This window comes from Anastrepha ludens, chromosome 5, assembly GCF_028408465.1.
Source record: "Anastrepha ludens isolate Willacy chromosome 5, idAnaLude1.1, whole genome shotgun sequence".
Taxonomy (NCBI): Eukaryota; Metazoa; Arthropoda; class Insecta; order Diptera; family Tephritidae; genus Anastrepha; species Anastrepha ludens.
In genome coordinates this window covers 38,401,755-38,424,522 of record NC_071501.1, presented here as the reverse complement: position 1 = coordinate 38,424,522, position 22,768 = coordinate 38,401,755, and the positions used below count along the sequence as shown (strand labels likewise).

At 35.1% G+C, this 22,768-nt stretch overlaps 1 protein-coding gene across 5 annotated transcripts in view; it reads right to left on the bottom strand.

Annotated features, from left to right (window-relative positions):
• Positions 1 to 22,768, bottom strand: part of LOC128863950 (sodium/potassium-transporting ATPase subunit beta-2) — a 161,226-nt gene that overhangs the window by 123,302 nt on the left and 15,156 nt on the right. For 4 of the 5 annotated variants that reach the window (XM_054103382.1, XM_054103383.1, XM_054103385.1 and 1 more), the window contains exon 2: positions 15,660 to 16,547. In XM_054103382.1, coding sequence (XP_053959357.1) covers positions 15,660 to 15,789 — 130 coding nt within the window. In that variant the 5' untranslated portion in view covers positions 15,790 to 16,547. The remainder of the gene's footprint in view (positions 1 to 15,659; positions 16,548 to 22,768) is intronic. The other variant, XM_054103387.1, reaches the window with a different exon arrangement.

The following is a 22,768-nucleotide window of genomic DNA, read 5'->3' as shown; positions in this document are numbered from 1 at the left end:
TACAGATTAATTGGAAAAAGTAAAAAAAAATTCCACAGGTCGAATGGATCATATAATATAGCCGCCACGTATGTCAAATCCAGAAAATAAATGCCATGAAATTATCAGCCAGATTATAATAAAAAAAAATAGTTCGAAAGTTCTAAGTTCTCAAGCTCTTAAAATAAACATCCTTTACTTTTGAGAGTAATTTCGGTTACCACGCCATCGGCGACTCGGCAGCAGAATTCTGTATGCTCATTTTACCGTTTTACACGTATTCCTACGCTCTCTTATCAGTCGTTGTTTACAGAGTCTCAGTTTTTGACGACCTCTGTCGTAAACAAAAATCTTTCATAGCCCCAGTTATACCAGCAAATCAGCTGATGCCTCCAAACTTGCTGAGTGCTGGTTTACGGCCCTTTACAGGTCAAATTCTTTTCACCATAGATATCACTATCCATGAGAAGTTCGCCAAAATAACACCTAAAATGCAAATGGAGTTCAGAATAGTTTCCTGGGAAGCACTGCGAGTTAATACTTTTCTATTTTACTTTATTTTACCTTAATTACATTCATTTCACTTAGTTTTATTTATTAATTTTTTTTATTTATTACTTTAATTAATCTCTCTTTATTTTATTTTATTTCATGTATTTCATGCATTTACCCAATTTTAAGCATATTTCATTGCAATTCATTTCATTTCTTAAATTTATTCAAATTTATTTTATTTATCTCTTTATTTTATTATGTCCCTATTCCTCCTTCAAGTCCTTTCAATTCAATTACAATTCACATTCACTTGCTAGTTCCGCATTCAGGTAAAATAACTGTATGTACGTATTAAAGTAACGACAATTATAGAAATTGTTCGCCATGCAAATTTAGTTGACTAAATTTCCGGGCCAATTTTCTACCCCATGCATTCCACTTCTCACTTCCTATTTCCTCTCATCTACACTCAGCCTCAATGGAAATTCAAGCATTCCCTTTCCGGTTTCCGTCTTTCATGGCCATTAAGTGCACTCAATTTTTCTGGCATTGATGGCAGCAGTTTTTAATGTTGAAATTAAATACCCATTCCCCTAATTTCCACCCACTCTCCTTGTGCTCTCTTTTGCTCCCTTCGCACTATCTCATTTCACGTACCATTTTTCTCCAATGACAATTCTTTTTTTTCTTTAATTTTTTGTAAGAATCAGGAATAATACATGAAAATCAATTTATCAGCATCAGCTGCCTCACATCATTTCCATCTATACAATACCATCAGTGGCGGCCCGCTGCAGCAGCCAACTTCATTCGTTCCGCAATTACATGCAATTGTCGTCGTCGTTGTTGTTGCAAATGTCGTCAATAGCAATGTAACTACATAATAACCTCACAGTAGGTATGTCTGTATGTGCATTTGTGTGTTGGAAGTAGTTATGTATTTTGTGGCGAATATGTGAAAAAATGGATTTTCTACCGGAAAAAGAAGAAACAAATTTACAGCAATAAATTTGCCGATCACTGCTGAATCCAGCGCCAAGGATTTATTTTGTATGAAGGTTTATGTGAATGTAACTGGTCGCAATGCGGACTGCAAAATTGATTACAAAATAATTGAATTATTTATTATGTTAGTGACGTCTGCAGCATTTCTCTAATCGAGTGAGCTGCTGCAACTTTGGCTTTGACTCCCAATACGCTTGTAGAGGAAATTAAATTTGTCCATTGTGATAAACGCATTCTTGACCAAATCTCTATCACCAGAGTTGTGCATGACGTTGAAACAAAGCTTTTACAGGTCCGAAGCTTTCCATAACTTGTGATCACATTCAATTTTCACATTATCTAAGGTCCAAGTATACCTTAATAGCTTTTCAATGGAATGTTTGCTCATGAAAGACATAGATTGATTTTAGTTTGCACTTTGACCTCATGTTTTTTTTACCCTCAACTCATAACAAGAGTACCACATCCAGACCCAGTTTTCTTATTCGAATCAAACTAGCGCTGGGTTGAATTGAGCGTATGTGCCTTCCTTCTGGCTGCAATTGGCCTAGATGTCTCAACTTTCTTCGCTCTATAGCGGCACATTCAAGAAGAAGGGGCTTTAGAGGCTCCTGGGATTGGTCACAGAAACGGCAAGAGTCAGTGAACCATATCCCGATCATCAGCAGTCTTCAGTGGTCAGGCACATGAACATTTCCAATTTATCCTTTGGGAGAGTTATTAGCCTTCTAAACCTCTTTTAGTTGCACCCGCCCAATAAGGATTTCGGCTAGCGTAGCCCCATAGTTAGGTACCACCTAGCCTCCCTTAACCTTAGCTATTCACTCCTAAGTTTCTCCTTGATGATATGTTGTCCCGTAATATGGAAGCGACAATGCGTCCACTATTTCTTTACCATCTATACTTTTGTGTCCTGGGACCCAATTTAGTCGGATGCTCCTAAGAGATTCAGTTTTTCAATACACTCAGAGATCAATGAGGGCTTAATCTCACAGGATAACAAAGCCTGACTGTCGCTCGCAATGGTAATGCGCTAATTCCGGAAGATCCTGTCTAACTTAAACTCGGCACATAGACATATGGCATACACCTCCGCTTGGAAAACTACCCATCGGCACAGAACGCTTGGTGCTCTGAGGCCATATATATTTCAGTACCTATCTCTACTGGTGTATTCGAGTATTTCGTTTGTCAGTGCAGGGTACACTCCTGGAGTTTTCTTACAAATGCCGGTGTACTCCAGTTGGCTTTGTCGTTCACTTCAATACTAAACTTGGTGATATCATCTCTGGGTAGCTGGGTAAGTGGGAGCTGCAGACTCAGAAATTCTATGTTTTTAGCCGCCATTGTTGGTTATTGTGGATTTTTCGGAATTTGAAAAGTAAAAATGTGGATATGCATTGGCCTTCTTTCTACCCAATTCCCTTTCAAATCATTTTAAATAAATATCATTTCGTGTGTGCTAGCGTATTTCATTTGCCTTTTTATACTCTTAACTTTTGTAATTAAATAGAGTTTACAAAAAGTATAATTAACAGGAGAAATTCATTATGAGTAAAAGTTTTTCAATTAGCAAACAAAAATTAATCACCGTATAGTGCACGAAGTCAGTGCAATGCTTTGCTGGTTGCTTTGTAGCATAAATTGGATTAATTTAATCAAGTTTTGATAGGATGAAATTCAAAAAAATCATCCAGATATATGGCGATTTCAGGCATGAGTTAATTTCTAATTTTCATCCTGCTAATGAAATTTTAACTTTACCCTTAACGAGTTTGTAGAAACAGAGCTCACTCGCTTTAAAACTATGTTTATGCTTTTTTTTCTTGTAAGGAATAAATTAGCTGAGTTCTTCCATACTCTAGCAATATTGTTGCCAGTTATAAAAGGCAAAACCTCGAGTTACTCATTTTCCGGTCCTCTCTACGTACTATATAAATACACTGCCACCCTACATGCAGTCCGCGCTTCCTCAAACCTAAACTCCTCTTAGAAAACAATGCGCTGGGTTATCTTAAAGTTGTGGGGTGAGGTACATAAGTCTTGCAGTAAATATGTATATAATATAATCTGGGTTAGGATTTGGTAGAATAATACAGCAGTGCCATCTCTGCGTATACCTCTTATACAACTGACCCTTCAAAGGTAATATTTTGTACACAGGACTAGTGGAAAGTTTTATAAAACGAAGCTCACTGCATTAAAAGGCGATTTTACTGGTTATTCGGTTTTAATAAATCATTGCTTTAAGTGAAAAAATTAAGCAAAATCAGGCGATTAATTAAAACCAGCAGAAATCTGATATTCTAGCCAATTAGAGGCCTTTTTTCTTTCCTGTAAAGAATTGAGGCAGCCTAAAAAAAAGGGATTGAGAAGATGGAATGGGAGCCAGAAAAATGGTATTGGCGTGACACAGTATGGAGTGTATCTATTTTCCTTTACATTGTGTTACTACCTGAACTATTTTAATGAACTCATGTTGGACTATCGTTCGGTCGGTTCCGGGCTCGTTGCCTTCTCGAAACATGAAATATCGGCATTCATAGAAAAAATATGTTTGTAGTAGTCACCGATTTGCAAGCGATGCCACATCTTCTGCGATAATAAACTGCTCATAAAAACATCGCTTACCTTCAGCAGACGCATAGAATTGCAAGCCTTTCCTATTGAAGGACATCAGCAACGCACATTACGGAAGATGTGCAGCCAAAGAATATTTAGGACTTCGATATTATTGTAAAAGGCTAAGAGATACATTTATTTATTTACTTTTAATTTTTTTTATTATTAGTTTTTGTTTATTTATTTAACTATCCATTTATTTATTTATGCATTTATACTAGGGTATATGTAAATTTTACATTTAAGTAGGAATACGAGAAAACCTAAACTAAACTCCTTAAAAAAGTGATTCAAACAATCCATCAAACGATTTTTTGAAACTAAAAAATAAATCTCGACATGTTTTAAGATTCTATTGAACTCTATTAAGGCACTGGTAATAGGAGAATTATGAACATACAAAAACCTAAGAAGTCACACATAGAAAAGCTCTGGGCAAGGATGTGGTCTGGCGGGAATATTAAGGAAAATAACTTCAAGAAACACGGGACAATCAGCAATCGTATCAAAACAAATTAAATTAAAAAAAATAGCTGCAATTCCTAATATTTTTAACTACTATATAATCCACCGCTGTAACCTTACAGTTTCGGAGATCGATAATAAGTAACTTGGGTATTTATTATGCCCCTACTCACTTATCTTTTAAGGGTGGATAGGGAGAGTGGATAGATAGAGTCGAGAGTCATATCGTTCTACCGGTATAAACATTATCCACACATATATGGGGTATGCTGCTGGAGTGACAGTCCCTGGCCGGATATAAATCCGGGTCGTTCGGGTTCCGTAAATCTATCATGGGAGCGTGTGGCATCGAGGTTTTTGCCTTATTTTTACAAAGGGAAAGCTCCTCTTCAATTTTGATTTAGAAGATGCCGCCGACAAGTTATTCCACATTGTTTATCAATCCAGTTTATCAATCACAATGTTACCGGCTTTACTTTCTCCATCGAATCAATTTACGGTGAGAATAATGAAATTTTCTCTCCCATTCGTTAAAAATGGATCAACACTTAGAGTACACCAAATACGCTCAAATGTCGCATCTTACTCATCTCCCATCAGGTAGAAACTTACTCGCAGATTTACCATTATCAAATACATATATTCATTCTGTTTTCATCACTTTAAAGCGGACACAGAACCAACAACCTTCGTTTTGCTGCCTGATATGCTACGCACACAAAGATGATAGATTAACAGGTTTGGCTATCCGAAGCAAAACTGTGAGAGCATTTTCGACTACCACGTCATTGGGGATTCAGCACCAAAATTCTGTCCAATGAATCGTTGTTCAGATGGCAACAAAGTGACATCCATATCTCCAACAAAATCTCAGTTTTTTCGTCAACGAACGAGATAACCCAGGTGACATCAGATGGTTGCTTTGAGAGCCGTTTAATGGTCTGATATTGGTCATACCTCTGCTTCTGCACGCTCGGTTTTGAAAACTATTTTGGAAGTATTTACATACATGCATATACATGTATGTCTTGTATATATGTATAAATAAATATACATGTATATATATATATATATATATATCTGTATGCATGTCGGTTAGTGCTCACCCTACGTAATTAACGTAAGCAGTGGCATAAATTCCTTACTCATTTTTGGTTACTTGAAACTACAAATAAAGCTACAAAGCACTAGATGTCTTAAAAACTTCTAAAAATGTCTAAAATAAAAAGTAGCGAAAGCAAAAACAAAGAAAATTTAACCTACTTATTTATATGAATAATGTATGTATACTGCAACGAGTTAGCAACCACGCCTGGCTATAAACTTTCCACATCCACGCTTGTAATTTCACATAAACTTACACAAATACATGTAAAATTCCATATTTTCTTCAATTGTCCTTTTTCGGCTGTCAAACAATTTTTAGATTTTTCCATTCCAACACCAACAACTCTGAAGCCACCCATTACGACTTCATAAATACACAATTTTACCGTTCTATCGCATGTAGCAAGGATAGATATACGTATGCATGTATACATATGTATGTTTGTTGTTGCTTTTTTTGGCAATCACATTCTCAAAAATGAGGTTACCATTGATTTTTGTTTAATGTCATAAAAATTTACTTACCATACGTATATATCTATGTACATGAGGTACAGTGGCTCAATAAAGAACTCGGACATATGCAGCTTCAAATTCAAAATTTTTCTAAGAAATGCAAATTAAATATTTTTATTTTTATATTTTTCTATTGGCTATTCAACAAGGATTTTAAAAATAGTATTAATAATTTACAAATCTATTACCTCCTTGTTAAAAAAAATGTATCATGCAGCATTCGCAAAATTTATGTAAAAAAAGAAGCCGAACATCTGGCATTATTGCGATTGTTTGGTACTTTAAAACGGGAAATTTCACAATTAATTTGCTTTCGATTAAACAGTGCAAAGAAAGAACAAACGTAATAAATTAAAATAAAATTTCAGTTTCCAAATTATAAACATAGGTAGACAGCGTGGGCAAGCCAATTGAAGTCAGAAATTTATTTACTAGTCATCATGAAAAGGGAAAACCCGTCCGACTGTATACGACTTGATAAAACGCTTCAAAGAAAAAATCGGGACGACCAAAACTGTTTTTGGATGCAGATAAATGGGGGAAAGTGCAAAAATTAAGAAAAACCCAAATTTGAGCGCCCCTAAGCTCGCAATAGAAGTAGCTATTTGTATTTTGAAAAAATTATAATCCTGATGGAGCAGGCGTCAAAATATTTCCAAAAATTATATTATGGTACAATTCATCTCATATTCCAAATATGTATTGGCTAAGTATGAACAAATGGTAGGAGACACTCAAGTTGAAATATTTCGAACAAATGCAGGTGCCTTACACGGGGAAATCGTCCTAACTCAAACAAATAAAAAGGCACAACAAAAACATAAACCAATATACATACAAGGCAACTCATATGACTAAAAACTGCATTTTCACTCCCAAAAATCTTCTGCATGAAAAAAATCGAAGATCATTAAGACCTAACAACATTTTATACACAAAACAGATTAATGAAATACTAAAAAGTTAATAAAAAGCAAAATGATATAAAATGTTGGTAACTTTGTAAAAGAATAACAAAAATGGATTAAGTAGTAAAATTGGAACACATTTCTTTTATATTTTTTGTTTATGGTCATGAGCTGCAAACACGAAACTTTCCAACGATTAGTCATGCCAACTGCAGCTTATCAATAACAAGAACAACAATGGGTGTTACGTGACAACTTTACACTACTACTTTCGTAAATGTGTGTATGTGGAAGAGAAACTCCACCCGAAATGCTCCCCAAAGCGAAAGCAGCAACTACAACAACTCGTACTTTAGCGACCACAACCGAATGTGTAAAGTTGCATGTAAGTAGTATGTGTGTGCGTGTGTGTATTCATTGTACCTCATCGACCAACAGCCAACTTTGAGCAAACGAAGGGTTGGCAAACAACACTATTCAGTTATATCGATCGATTTAATGCGTGCGGCTGTGAGTGCGTGTAGTGTAGTGCTTGTTTAACTTGGATTTTGGGGGAGATAACCACACAAAACACTTCTCCTTACAAGTTTATTGAATGTGCAATGCGTACCCTGCTGGGAGTACTTGAATTCGACTAAAGTTATACTACAGGAATTGTGCGATGTATTTAGTTAGTTATTATTTAAGAATTTGTAAAAAAATAAAAATATATGCAAATTTGTTTATTGCTTTAAAATTATTTTTCCAATTTAAAAAAATGGTTTTTCGGTACTTCTTGGTGTGTTTTTTTTGGTTAGTTATTAATTAAAATTTTCAGAAATTTTAAAATAATTTTTAAAACTAAAAAAATAAAAATAAATATACATAAAATATGTTTTTTAGTTTTTAGTTTTATTATATAATATTTACTCTCAAACTTTTTCAAAACTTTTCAAGCTGATCACTAATTTCTAAATTCTAGTTCAGAATTAGAGCTATGAATTTATGCAAATGCGAGCCAGTCTAAACTAAGATTTAGTTAGAATTCTGTAGTATTTTTGGACTGTTCACAACATTTTAATTTTAAGAAATAAAAATAAAAATTTTTGTTTTAGTTGTTCAAAAAATATTTTTTTAGTTTTTAAGCCACTTAAAGATTTGTATGAAATAAAAATACATAATTTTCTTTTTTTGACTACAACTTGTATTTTATTAGGAACTAGCTGTACCCGGCGCGCGTTGCTACGCCAACAGGAACATGTCATATTCGATTCCTCTGTGTAAAACTACATGGTCATACTAATTTTTATGACAATCACTTGACCGAGGCAGAAGTTGCTACTCTGCAGCGCCACCTGGTGGCGAGTGGCATCAATGAGCATATTCTACAAACCTTCTCCATGGAAAATACATATATATACCAATTTTTATAATAATCGGTCCAGTAGTTTTTGAGTTCATCGATGACATACAGACAAACATTCATTTTTATATATAAAGATAAGGCTTTGTTTCGTGTGCAGTTTTACAGATTTTTTTTTCGTCAATGAAACATTCATAATTTATTATTTTGTAGAGAATGGAAGTTTTTTAAATTATTTCAAAAAATTATTTTTTTAGTTTATAAGCCACAAAAAAGTTGGATAAAATAAACATACATAAACATGAATACAACTTGTATTATATTAGGAATAAGGTTTTATTTCATGTGATGATTTTTTCGGCATTTTTGTAGGACTCGCATTTTATAACTTATTATAAAGTTTTTTTAAATAACCTTACTGTCGCAAGAAAACCAAATTAGTAAAATAAGCAAATAAGAAGCGGAATTTTGTAATTAATTCGGACCATAAACGCAGTTGATGGGGAGTACTTTGAAGGCGAGGAATAAACGTGTTAAGTACTTTCTAAATATATTCCGGGAACTTTTTGATCAAGTTGGTATTCTAGTCTTGGACATAATGATTGCTTCTTACAGCCGCCAAACAAGAATAAAATAAAATGTTCAAAAGCATGCATGTTCATGGGTAATATTATATTTTGAAACGCAATAAAGTCATTATCTTGCATAAATACTTATTTTTACTTGTCTATCTAAAAACTGCAGTAGCAACCCTTTTACCAGCAAAATAGAAAAAAGTTGCTGTGCCTATGGTCTATGTATTTGTTTTTAATTCAGGAAGTATGAATTTTCCTAGTTTTATCTACATCGCTAATTATTGTCTATTCACTAAAAACTACACACAATATTTATAACTTGTTCGCGCCGCATTGAGTCGCTTCAATTCGTTATTTCATAGGCGCCAGATGCGTGTGAAATGAAAAATTGTACATAATTGTCATTATTTGCATGCAACATTGTTTTCCATTGCTCTCGCTACCAAGCTGATATTATATACATATTACAAATTACTTCTTACTTCAAAATTCATTGTTCGAAACTACTATAGTTACAAATACGAGTACGCTTTGCCAGCCGTTAGCAGAGCATGACTAGTCGGCATTTGCTAAAGGTCGCTATTTAACTGTCAAGGTGATAATAAATCAAAATGCAATGCACGCACGATGATCAGTCGTTGCACGAAAGCAAAGGTAGAGCAATGTAGAGTAAAGTGATAAGCCACTGAAAACCTGTCATAGAAATCGATGTCAATATGAAGAAGAAAGGCTACCGCAGTACCTTACAAGCCACTTTGCCACAGTTTATGGAAAAATATGTTTTTTCCGTCAATTAAATAATATTTCAGGGTGACATGAACCCCAAAAGTGGTTAAAAATTGGCCCAAGGATCACAAATTTCATGTATTTCAATAAACATTGCAGAGCCCAGATTTACGCGCGATCGTAGAGTTGTCTATAATACAGTAGGAGAAACCTGCAAAATACGCCGCGAGCTTTAGTGCAAACAGAGTGGCTGAGTATTTTGATCAACAAAAGAAAATTTGGTTGAAACGATGCAGGAACTTATTCACATCATTATCAAAAATTATACCTGTGGAAATGTACTTAACTTAACCACCACTAAGAAAAGATGGCGATTCATGGGTTTTTACACATGATAAAAAAGCAGCGACACTTGGAAACTATTTGAAAAAAGTCTTATCAAATGACGAAGATAAACAAATTGAGATGAATAATAATATATTATAAATACTGATACCATCACAAAAATGAGCAAGACAAGTACACAAAACTTATATTATACATCGAAACTAGGATTAAACATTAAAAAGCAACCAGATTTAATGAGCTGATGGGCAAAGTACTTACGGAAGTACTAACTGAGGCTTACATAGCCCTTAGAAATGAGTTTAACAGCATGTTCCGCTTACAATACTCTCTAAAAGTATGGAAAGTCGCTGAAAGCATTGCGCTACCAAAAGCGGGTAAAAATCCAACCGCTTTAACTTCATATTGACTTCAAACTGACTTGACTTGACTCGAAAAATATTATTCCACATCATCAATTCGGTTTTCGAAAAATACGGCTATGCAAGATTATGTTGCTCAATACCAGCAGCGCCGTCAGAATTGGGAAGGACCGTTCCGAGCCGATTGATACCAAACGAGGTTTCAGACAGAGTGTTGTAAAAGACTTTGTTTATTTAGGAACCAGAATTAACACCAATAAAAATTTGAGCCTTGAAATCCAACAGAGAATCTCTTGCCAACAAGAACTACTTTTGACTAAGTAGGCAATTGAGTAGTAAAGCCCTCTCTCGACGAATAATACTGACACTCTACAAGGCTCTCGTTAATCCCATCCTAACGTTTGGCGCAGAAGCGTAGACGTTGACAACATCCGATGAGGCGTTCCTTGGAGAGTTTGAGAGAAAAATTCTGCGGAAGATTTTTGAACGTTTGCACGTTGGTGACGGCGAGTATCGCAGACGATGGAACGATGAGCTATTTGAGTTTTACAACATAGACATAGTGCAGCGAATAAAGACCCGGTTAAGTTGGCTCGGTAATGTCGTTCGAATGGATACTAACGCTCCAGCTCTGAAAGTATTCGCTGCGGTACTAGCTGGTGGTAGTAGAGGAAGAGGAAGGCTTTCTGTACCTTCGAAAAATCAGGTGGAGAAGGACTTGGCTTCACTTGGCGTTTACAACTGGTGCCGATTAGCACGAGAAAGAAACGACTGGCGCGCTTTGTTAAATTCGGTCAAAATTGCGTCAATCAAAAAGAAGAAGATCATCAATTCGGTTTTCGAAAAAAACATTCAACTATCCAACAAATACATCGAGTTATACAAACTATAATTTAAATATGGAAAATAAACGACACTGCGTTGCTGTATTTTTAAAGGTTGCAAAAGCATTTGACAAACTTTAGCACAAAGGTCTCTACATACTCAGGATTGCAATATTATTTAGTTATCACGAGCTACCTTACTAGTCGTTGCTTCCACATAAAATACAAAGATAAATATTCCATATACATCCAATAACAGCAGGAGTTCCTCTAGGCAGCGTTCTAGGACCATTGCCAAACGTCTTATGTACCTCTGGCATAACGCTTTCGGACGAAGCCAACTCAACTATAGAAAAATTTGCAGGCGACACAATTTTATTGTCATCTGACAAAAATCTCTCAACCGCAGCAACAAAATTACAGTTCTAGACCAACAATGTAAAGTAGTGGTTTGACAAATGGAGTTTAAAAATAAATGAGAACAAATCTGTACAAGTAATGTTTACGACAAAACCAAAGGTTGCTGCTATGGCGGTTAAGCTCAACAATAATCCATCTGGACTCAAAATTAACTTGAAAATATCTCATCAAAAAGAAAATAAAACAGGAATAAAGGAAAATTTTCAACCATTGCATTGGCTAGTACACAGAAATTCTTATTTTCTTTACTGGGAGCAAAATAAAAAATGCAACTCGCGTATCAGCTGCTTCACGTTAGTATTGCCCAGCGTGATTTTGGACTTTATACCGATTTTTCGAATGATAATATAATATAATGACAAGCGCTGCAAAATTTTAAAATTAATCAAAATCTACATTTGTTTCGCATTTATCATTGGATTTTGACCTTCTTCTTTGCACTCACATCGAGTGCAAAAATCGAAAATACTGTGATTTAAAAATTAGTACTGATAATTTTCTATAGCAGAATCGCCCATTTCTAAATGCCGCGATGGCAGGCCATTTGCACTTAATTATGAGTCGCACTACTAACTTTTTATATTTCCCCGCTTTAAGCACCGAAACAAAAAAGATGCACCAAATTATGCCCACCAGCGTACATGATTTGTATTCTACTTGCGTAGCTACAACCTCCCGCATACAATCAAAAGCAGTTACATATGCCATTTCAACTAACTGAACTAAAAGTAATTGATTTGAAGTTTTTCAGTCAAAATATATAATAATACATCTGACAGCTTAACAAAAATATAAAAGAAAAGTGGCAGCTGACAATTACGTGAACTGTAGTAGTTAGTTGGCATGGTAAGCAATTCAATTTATTTTAGTTTCGAAATGTAGCAGGCAATCATGGGGGACTTGTATGTGCTTATACTCGTACACTCATCAATATTTTTACCCAGCATTTATACAGTCACTCACAGCTTATTTGATACAGATACGATTTTTTGTAAATTGTTCTATATTTAAAAATATTTTGCGAAAATAGGAAAACGGAGTGCTCAGACTTATTACTTATTTTGCTTTATTTAATTTCTCAACATAAAATACAAAGAAGTGTTCATTCATTTCATTGTAGTGCCAAAAAAATGCATATAGAGAATTCACACAGCAACATAAATGATACAGTTGAAAGTACTGCTATTTCCGGCGCAAGTTTTAGCGAACGAAATTATATTTTTAATATGCGAGAGACTAAGTTTTATGGGACCGTGTACTTCAATGGAAAAGCGTGAATTAGTTTTGGAGCATTTTAAAAATGGGCTAGAATTTCGAAAAATCCATTTTTTGTTTTTTAATGTTCCGAAAGCAAAAACTTTTAAGAATACATTATCAAATTTTTGGCAGGATATTCCCAGTGCTTTCGAATCTACAGCCATTTTAGCAGGTAGAGTCAGGTTCGCCACTTGGCTGCTCTTAAAACTTTGAATTCATTTATCTCGAAACTACTTTTTTGGTCTGTTGTTGTCAAAAAAAAAAACAAAAAAACTATTCATCCGAATCGTCAGAAATTTTAATATATTGTTCACAACAGTAATGGCTATCGCCTGTACTAGAATCATATTTTTATTCAATTATTTCGTTTTTTTAATAAAAACTGAAAAACTTTTTAGAGTGTCAAATTCTAGTCGCGCCATTTTGTCAAATTTTTTTTTTTATTCTAGTACGGGACATAGCTACAGTCATATTGATTAATAACTTTTTTGGTTTTTGTGTTTCAGATAAAAAGAAAAGAGCCAAAATGGGCAACACCGTCCAGGTCGAGTTTTTCGGGAGGGTCAACTTCAGCGCCATTTTCAAAATTATTAAAATAAAAAAAAAATTTTTTTTTGTCTGTAAAACAAGTTAAATAAAAGCCTAAAAAATTTAAATATCGTTTTTTATTGTGAAAAAAATTCCTGAATATACCCTAAATTTTACCGCTCTAGACCAGCGGGACCCCTTAAGTTCGTCAACAGTTCAGCACATTATTGAATGCATTTTGCATGAAAACCGTGTGGTAAAAAGGGGACGGCAGGCCCCCAGAAAACTTTCACAGAGATAGAGTGTCAGAGAATAAAAATCCAGCAAAAGCGCTCCAAAGTAAACTGAAATAGTCAAAAATGATTTAGAAAAGAGTTGCCATCCAGAAACTGTTCGAAGAGTACTGAGAGAGCAAATTGAAATGGTACAAATACCCGTAGTAAACCATTCGTAAGTGCAAGGAATAGAAGTAAGAAATTGCAGTTTGCGCGTGACCATCTAAATAAGACCCCATTCTGAAGGGCCGTACTTTTCACAGACTAGGTATTTGAACCAGATGGCAAACCTTTTATAGGGCGCGAGGCCAAGCCCCAATATTTGTGAGCTACTATAAAACACGATTGTGGCAACGTTGTGGTTTGGTCATTAGATTAGATTTGTGGGTGGTTAGACAGGTCCAAGCACTCAGTCAGGAAGACCCTTGTATAACACCCAAATATATTACAGGAGAAGGGATAGAGAGACAGATATTATATGGATGGTTAAATTGAAAAATTGATTTGAGGTCGCTCTTCCGCGAATATTTTCATTGATGAATCTAAAGGGATCCGCAAGAGGAAGAGTATGAACTGTATGCATATTCAGAATATCGCACGTCAATCGCCTAAGTCTAATTCTAAAAAACGTCCGACAGCTACAGAGAAAATGCTTTGCAGTGTCATCATTCTCTCGGCAGGATAGGCATATCGGGCCGTCTACGACCCCTATGGCGGCTATACGCTGACCACAGGCGTTGTGGCCTGTGATTACACCCACCAGTACTCTCAGGTCCTTCCTACTAAGCTTTAGGAGAAATACTGCTAGTTTCTTGTGTGGTTCTTTCACAAAGCACTTGGCTACTGTGAAGGAACCTAACTCAGACCAATGTCTTCTATGGGTAGACCTCATGAAGTCGTCAATCCATAGTTGAATCGATACAGAATTAAAATCCTAGAAAGAGTTTAGGGCCTAGTGGTATGCTAGCAGAGCCTTCATTACCCAGTTTATCAGGAACTGGTGACATATCAGACATGGGCCTGCATGTCATCAAATGGAATGGGAAATTGGCCTTTATCGAAGAAACAATAAAAAAATTTGTTTATTTAAAGTTTCTGCAAGAAAATATGATTCGAAGCGCTAGAAAATTACACATTGAAGATGGCTTTCGATTTATAGATAAATCTCGAATAATACTAATAAATAATACAATAGTTAATATATAAATGACCCCACATTGTTGAAACTCCTGCATAATCACCGGGTTTGAACGTCATTGAAAATTGGTAGTCGGGTTTGAAGACAAATATAAGAAAATATGACAACAAAGTGCTAAATACCTTAAAATTTTAAAAATTAGAAATACATAGTTGCTCTTTTTTAACTGTATCATTTAAGCTGCGGCGTGAGTTTTCTCTAGGATTTTTTTATTTTTTTTATTTATTTTTTTTTTTGCATTACAATGAACGTAGTGGGCACTTTTTTGGATTTCATGTGGAGAAATGAATTAAAACAAATTAAATGGAGCATACTCTGTTTTCCCATTAACGCAAGATATTGAGAAATTTAGAACACTTTACAAAAAAATCGTATCTGTATCAAATAAGCTATGAGTGACTGTATATTATATTATGCAGTAATGTTGCTTGATATTGAGCAGTAATGAATAGACATACCTAAGAATATCTGTTATTTTATTTTCGGTTATGTAAGCCATATTTTGAATATTTGTGTATATTTCATGTACTTGTGTATAAGGGTAACTAAATACTTGCAACATAATATATATAAATAAATATACCCATCCATAAGCCCTTAAGTTGAGCCTTCAAAATTTTTTTTTGTTTTTTTTCTTTTTTTTCTTTCTTTTATTTGTCTCCTTTTTTTCTCTTTTCTTTTTTTTTTTTTTTTTTTTTTTGTGTACTCACCCCAACTGCCTCCTGTTCGGCCAAGGCATTGGCTAGTTTCACTGTTCCATAGGAATTTTTTGAAACCCTCCCATTTGCCCATCTTTGGCGGTGGCGAGTAGTATTGTTCTGCTATCTTCTTGTCGGCCATTTTTGCTGTCTTGTGCTTTTGCTCTGAAGTTGTTGTTGTATTTGTGGGTATGCGGTTTTTTTAACTGCTTTTTAGTGGTACTTCAACTTAGTTGTTCTACTTTTATTATCTGGTAAGTAGTTGGTACTTTTTATTTGACTGTCTTCTCGTTTCGATGACTTTGCTGGCGTAGCAGTTGAGAGGGTTTCTTTTTCACTTCAAATACTTATTTTCAGTATTTTTTTCTTCAAATGTTTTCTAACATTTATTTAATCTATATTAGTTCTTTTGATTCGCCTATTTTTGTGGTAATATTTACTGTTCATACACTATGTATGTATGTTTATACTATGAAATATAGAGTAGTTCTTTATTTGGTTTATTTAATGTTTGACTTTTTGCTTAGTAAACTGATTTTCTACTAACTGTATTTTTACGTATAACAACAAGATTATTAGTTTTGTTGTGTTTGTTTTGTTTTTGTTTTTATTTTTGTTGCTGTAGTTTAGATTTAACTTTTCTTTGCTTTTTAACTTTAAGGAATTACTTTGAGTGTTGTTGTTTTATTGAATTTTATTATTTTTCTTTATTGAAATAAGTTTTTGCCTTAATCAACTGCATCGAAACATTTTTATTTTTAGTTTTTGTTGGTTTTTTCGTTCTCACTTTAATGTTCGTCTTAGAATATTGGTAATAATTTTATAATATTATTAGATACGGTGAATACTGCGAGTTGGCTATTGCAATTCGTTAATTTTGAATACTAATGCTGTTGCCACCTAAAGGAGATGAAAGAGTGAAAGTTTCCATTTTAATTAAAATCTGCATTTAAATTTTGTGAATATTTTATAAGCTCTTCGAGGTTTGACCGAGTTGGAGAGTTAGTGGTACAGAAATAACAGTTGCGAAACACAAAGCTCTCACATTCCCTATACATTTTCACGCAATCACATTTATTCATTCATTGCTTACAAATCACTTGTGCTCCAAAAAGTTCTCTGCTTTTAATTAAAAGTAACCTTAAAAAAGTTATTTCATTAAAGAAGAAGCTTTCATTATTTTATCAACATTCGCACACGAAACTTTCTCGAAGCTTTCAGCAGCTTTCACATACCTATACAACAAAACGCTAATTAGCAGTACTGTTTCTCTCGTTTCATTTCATTTCTCTTAAAAAATATTTATTGGCGAATTTCTGAAATTATCTAAGGTAAAAGTGACTTTCACAAAGCTATACACTATCAAATGGACTCCTTACAAATAGTGCTCATTTAAAACCTACACCTTTGCCGACATATTGCACATTGGCTAGCCTGAGAAGCTCCTAAGTAACTAAGGGGTGACCCTTATAAAAGTGGTTTTGCGTCAATATTTGTCATGGTGCTCGCCCAGCGCAGATAGCTAAAGGGTTAGAATATAACAGAATACATAGATTTGTGGTTTGGACTTCGACGTCATGGCCGTTTGTGCCCTCTTCTTATCCCAGTACCTTAATCAAACCCAGTAAACTTTAGATATATGTACCTGGGTTGGGCTGAGCGTAGGTATATGCCTTTCTTCGCAACCTACTGTGCTACATTCAAGGAGAAGGTCCATTAGAGTCTCCGGGGATTGGTCGCAGAAATGGCAAGAGTCAGTGGACCATATTCCAATCCTGTGCAGATGACTACGCAATCTGCAATGGCCAGTAAAAATGCCCGTGAGCATTCTCAGTTCATTCTTAGGGATGGTTATCAGTTGACTAAACCTCTTTTGATTGTATCCCCAACCCACTCTTGAAGTTTCCTTTCAATTGCAGGAGTACACCAGATTACTTTATCGGCCAGTTCAATTCTAAACTTCTTCACAAATTTAATGACTAGTGAAAGATAGCTAAAGGGTTGCCCGCATTATCTCTTCTAGGACGAACCACCTCAAGATTAACATGCATAGCTCTGTAGTTTATTAGCCATACCATCTCTTGCAATTTAACTGTGCTCTGCTACTCATATACGCTTGATATCTAAAAACTGTGTCTTGAAATTTGAATAATAAAAATGCGCATTATTTATATTTTTGGGGGTTTTCAAGCTCAAACTAATGGTAAATAAAAAGCTACATCACAATTTTAGCAAGGTGAGCTGTTAGCCAGTAGATTAATTTAGAAAAAAGTTCAACACTTCAAAAACTGTTGTAAGAGTAAAAAAAGCTATCTGAATAGTTCAGAGTCCCGATGGATAGTGATTTTTCGCCCAACGCTTGCTATGTTTACAAAAAAATCGAATAGAGGAGAGAAATCTCGGGCAAGCATCAATGCATTAGAAAATACTGTAGTAGCTTAAAGGTAACTCTGGGAATAATTTTTCTGGTCAGCAGTCTTCTGAAGGAGCCTTCGGACTTCTGAGAACATATTTCAATGATGTTGCCTTCAAAAGCTAGTTCATTTCAGTAACAATTAAGCCTGAAGACTGTAAAAAAAATTTAATTTGATTTATTTACTGTTTTCTTTAATAATTCGTCAAAGAAATATTTTTTTAGTGGAATGCTCGAATTGAATTCAGAAAACTGTCTCTGATAATCTCAGATGTCACAGCACCAGGTATCACCCATGACTCTGTGACGTATATGTAGCGCTTAATACATCGTAATATACATCCCAATTATAGGTACATCCTAACTTCATCAGAAAGAAGGTATTTTGGTAAATTTTAGTAAAAGATTCTAAAAACTCTAAAAAATTATTTATTTTATACTCTATTTAAATTTGTTTTAAATAATGGCAATGGGGAAACATATGTGATTACTATGTATCTCTAATTTGCTGGAAGAACGTCCAGACCCAAAAAATCAAAAATTCGGAAAAAACGGCTTCAAAGTTTTTAATTTACCAAGTAAAAGTAAATACACATTTTTGACTTATGAGGTCCTTTTACTGGATACATAAGCAAAAAAAAATGTGTTTGGCCTATAACGTTCTTCCAGTGGTATCTTTATATAATGTCTTCAGATTGGCTTGAGGAACTACTAGTAATTTTGATGATTTTTCGTAAAATTTTTAATCTGCTACTTGCATTTTTAGAATTTGAATTGAGTAGTGAGCAGCAACCTCGAAAACGTCAAAGTGGGCAAATATCGGCTCTACCATTTTGAATTTGTCTACTTACAAAAGTACGGATTTGAATTCAGCACATCAATACTGATATTTCGGCAAATCCATCAAACGCTTCGAATGGATTACATAAGTATATATTTAATTGGCGATTACATCCTCTTTTGCGTGTTTGGTTTAACTCCTTCTCTTATTTATGGAGTGAGTGTTGATGTTGTTCCACAAATGCCGGCACCTATAATTTCAAGCCAACTCCGAATGTTAGATATTTTTTATGCGGAACTTTTTCATAGCAGAAATACACTCAGAGGTTTGCCATTGTCTGTTGAGAGGCGATCGCTATTACTAAATTTTTTTTTTTCCTTTTGGTATTTCGTGCACGAAGATTTGAACCTACGAACCCCGAGTGGTAGTCACGCACCAATTCATTCGGCTACGGCGGCCATTTGGTTATGAGTTGGTGGTTAGATTACCCCTGAACGCTAGTGAAATATTTAGGTGTACAATATTGAGATGTATTGTACCGACTGGGTCAGATGATGGATGCTCTCAAAAAACAACGAAGTACAGTAGGAAACTTCGAAACTGCTAGGTGATCTTAACAGTTTACCTATACAAATGTTAGGGTTAATAAAAACTGGATTTGTAAGGATTCACTTATACGCCAATTTGTCTCAACCTGCTCTCCTTTAGTGATCAAGATGTTTTAATATATTAATAAAAGGAAAAGGTATCTTTAAAAGGCCTTCAGACCAAGCTTCCGCTGAAATTATTATGGGCCGAGTTTAGGTTTCCTGCAAATGGAGGGTTCTACCTACGTTCCTACGACAGTCGATTCTATGTTGCCGGAACGACACTAATTTATATTTGGCCCCATACATGTATGGAGAATGTTTATGCTGCTACAGTCATAACTATTACCTTCAAGGGCAGATGGGTTTTTATCAGAATTTCGTTCATGCCAGAAATTTTACCGGAGGTTTAACATCGCCCGCCAATAAGCGACTTTGGGCATTTATTCTTCGCAGTTGGTTGGTTGGTTGAAGTAGTGATACATCCAGAATCCAACTAGCTTCCGAACCATTTCGGTGCTACCTACCGCGGTAGGTTAGATGATTACTCAGGGACCAATCGACAGACACCAGTAGAACTATTTCCTTATAAACACACATTCTGCACCTCCAAATCCAACGTGCATGCTGCGTAGCATGGGAGGCCTCATGTTGCATTCGAGACAAAATGAATGGATGCTGATGAATTATCAGATGCCGCTAAAAGCTACCTTTAGCTGAGCCAAACATTCTTGTGAGAAGGTATTTTAGCAAGGTTTCGGGTTAGTAAACGTTGGTAAATCAGAGCGAATACCTCAATAATACCAAGCCACTAAGTCTAACTTGTATAAAAGCTTCAACTTAAGTCAACTCAAATATGTCTATGCATGAGTTTACTACTCATATACTATAGTCCTCTTGTCCAAAGTTTATTGGCTATTCAAGAATCAATTATCGCGCGGAGGTGTCATTTTATAGCACTTTTCATGAATAATACTCCAATTCTATTGTAATTTAATTAGTCAAAAAAAATTGATTCACTTATAAATCTACTCAAGTCATCCAGCCGCGCAATCTCTGCTTCAAGGGTGATAGACCTGGGAAATGATGGAGGGTTTCCTCCCAATCAAGCAGAAGACAGCTGCCGCATGTTCTGTTATAGGGAAACTCTATTCTTATACCATGATTTTCCAACGTAATATTTCCTTGAGAATTCTCCTGCCTTTCATCTACTAAACGGTTCTTATCAGTTATTAGTTCAAAGCTCCATTCCTTTTGGATATCTGACCCCCTCGGGAGTCCAAAAAAGTACAATTTTGTTCTACTGTGGATTACCCCGAGAGAGCTTCCCATTGCCACCTCTACGGGACGATCCAGAGAGGCTCCTATAGACATACATATATTTATATATAACTAGCGCTTATATATAATATTTTATTGGGCTCGTACAAGGCTCCTCCTCTTATTTGTGGTGTGCTTCTGGATGTTTTTCGTACATGTGCGGACCCACTGTTTTATAAAAAGCTTTTTTATGGCAGAAAGGCACTCGGAGACTTGTCATTGTTAAGGGGTTATACGCAGTTATGAAGCAAATAAAAGACGGGTTGTCAAGGATTTATCCTGAAGAAACTTCAGAATATTTTAATTTGAAAATTTTTGGCGGTTATAAAAGCATCCTTCAAGAACGTAACAAAATTTTTTATTTATGAAAATGTTGATTATAGAGCGCGCTGCAGGCGATTTCTGGAACCTCCTTTAAAAAAAGACGATTTACGGTGTACATCGTAACTCAGGATTGGATTATCTGAAATCAGAAAACCAAACAAATTTTGTTAAATATTAGATTATCTAGTAATTAATCGTTCGGCTAATAAAAATAGTGAATTTTCACAAAATGGCAGCTTTTAAAAGAAATGATTTCGATTTTTACGTTAAAATTTCGCCGTAAATTGATTATAAAATGGAAAATAAGTATCAGATTTACAAAAGGAACGATTAATTACTAGAAAATGTATCTTTAAAGATTGAGTTAAAACGGTTGACCGATCAAACAAGCCGTTTTCGAGATATCGTGTACACCGACTTGAAAAATGCCGTTTTGAAAAAAACACGTTTAAAGTTTCAATACCTACCTTAAAACGTGCCGAGGCATCTCTACATATTTAGGTATAACTCCGAAAGTATTGCTTAGATCTACTTCAAATTTCGTGCGTATACTTTTGAATATATGTACATTACAAAAATGCAATAAAAAAAATCGATTTTTTTGAAAGTCATAACTGCGTATAACCCCTTAACCGAGTGACGACCACTATTAAAAAAGCCTTGTCTATCATTTGGTGTTTCGCTCAAGCTACGGGCTCTACCTACGGGTAGTCATGCACCAACCCATTCTGCTACAGCGGTCACCGCAAGGTTCCTACCTTAGTTAATTCATTCACTAGTACTCATTTTCTTTGACGCCACTTTTAAATTCATGATAAGAGAATATCCGGATAAGAGAGATGATCAACGACTGGGAAACTGAGTGTAGAAAATGTGCAATATTTCTGGCTAACTAGGAATTTTTATTAGCATATTTTCTTGCTTCGGCGGCACTTCAGATTATCTAGACAAGATGGCAGACAATTTATTAAAGCCTCATCTACACAGAGTGTACAAATGGCACTCCCGCAAGAACCCGGGAACCCGACTAAGCACCATCACTTCAATGGCATTCCCCAAAAATACATAGAGAATGTTTTAAGCTGTTGCAACAACAATAAGCACTTAAAAAATCCCTTTAAACAAGGTTTACAAGTCATTGAAAAGTCGCTTTAGAACTTCATGTCGTACATGAGCCCGGAGATTTTTCAGTACGCGTACTGGACAAGTAGCACTCGCTTTGAGAAATTTTTTTAAAAATAAATAGATTTTGTAAACTCGTTCTGGAGATGGAATCTGGTATATTGAAGGCAGTATTTGTCAGTGCACTCGCTTATGCCGACCTATTGCCTCAACGCGTTATTTCGCATCTTCTAAAAAATAAAAAGGCTATTGACAACTTTTTGTCATTTAGGAACTTGTGCAATAAAACTGTATATTCTGCATACAAACACATACATTTTTCTGAATACACATTTCCAAATTAAAAAATTATACACGACAACTCCCACAAGATTATTTTATTATCAAGGAGAGGTTTATGGTCAAATGCCGCCAGCTGCCGCGTACCATCTGAATTCCTCTAATACCTCTTCTCATATATCACAACACACTGTCGCACTGAATACCGCTATACACACAACTACTTATATGTAAGTTATGCCTCTTTTATAGTTCTCTTCACTGCAACTGCTATGACTTGTCCACAGAGACAGCA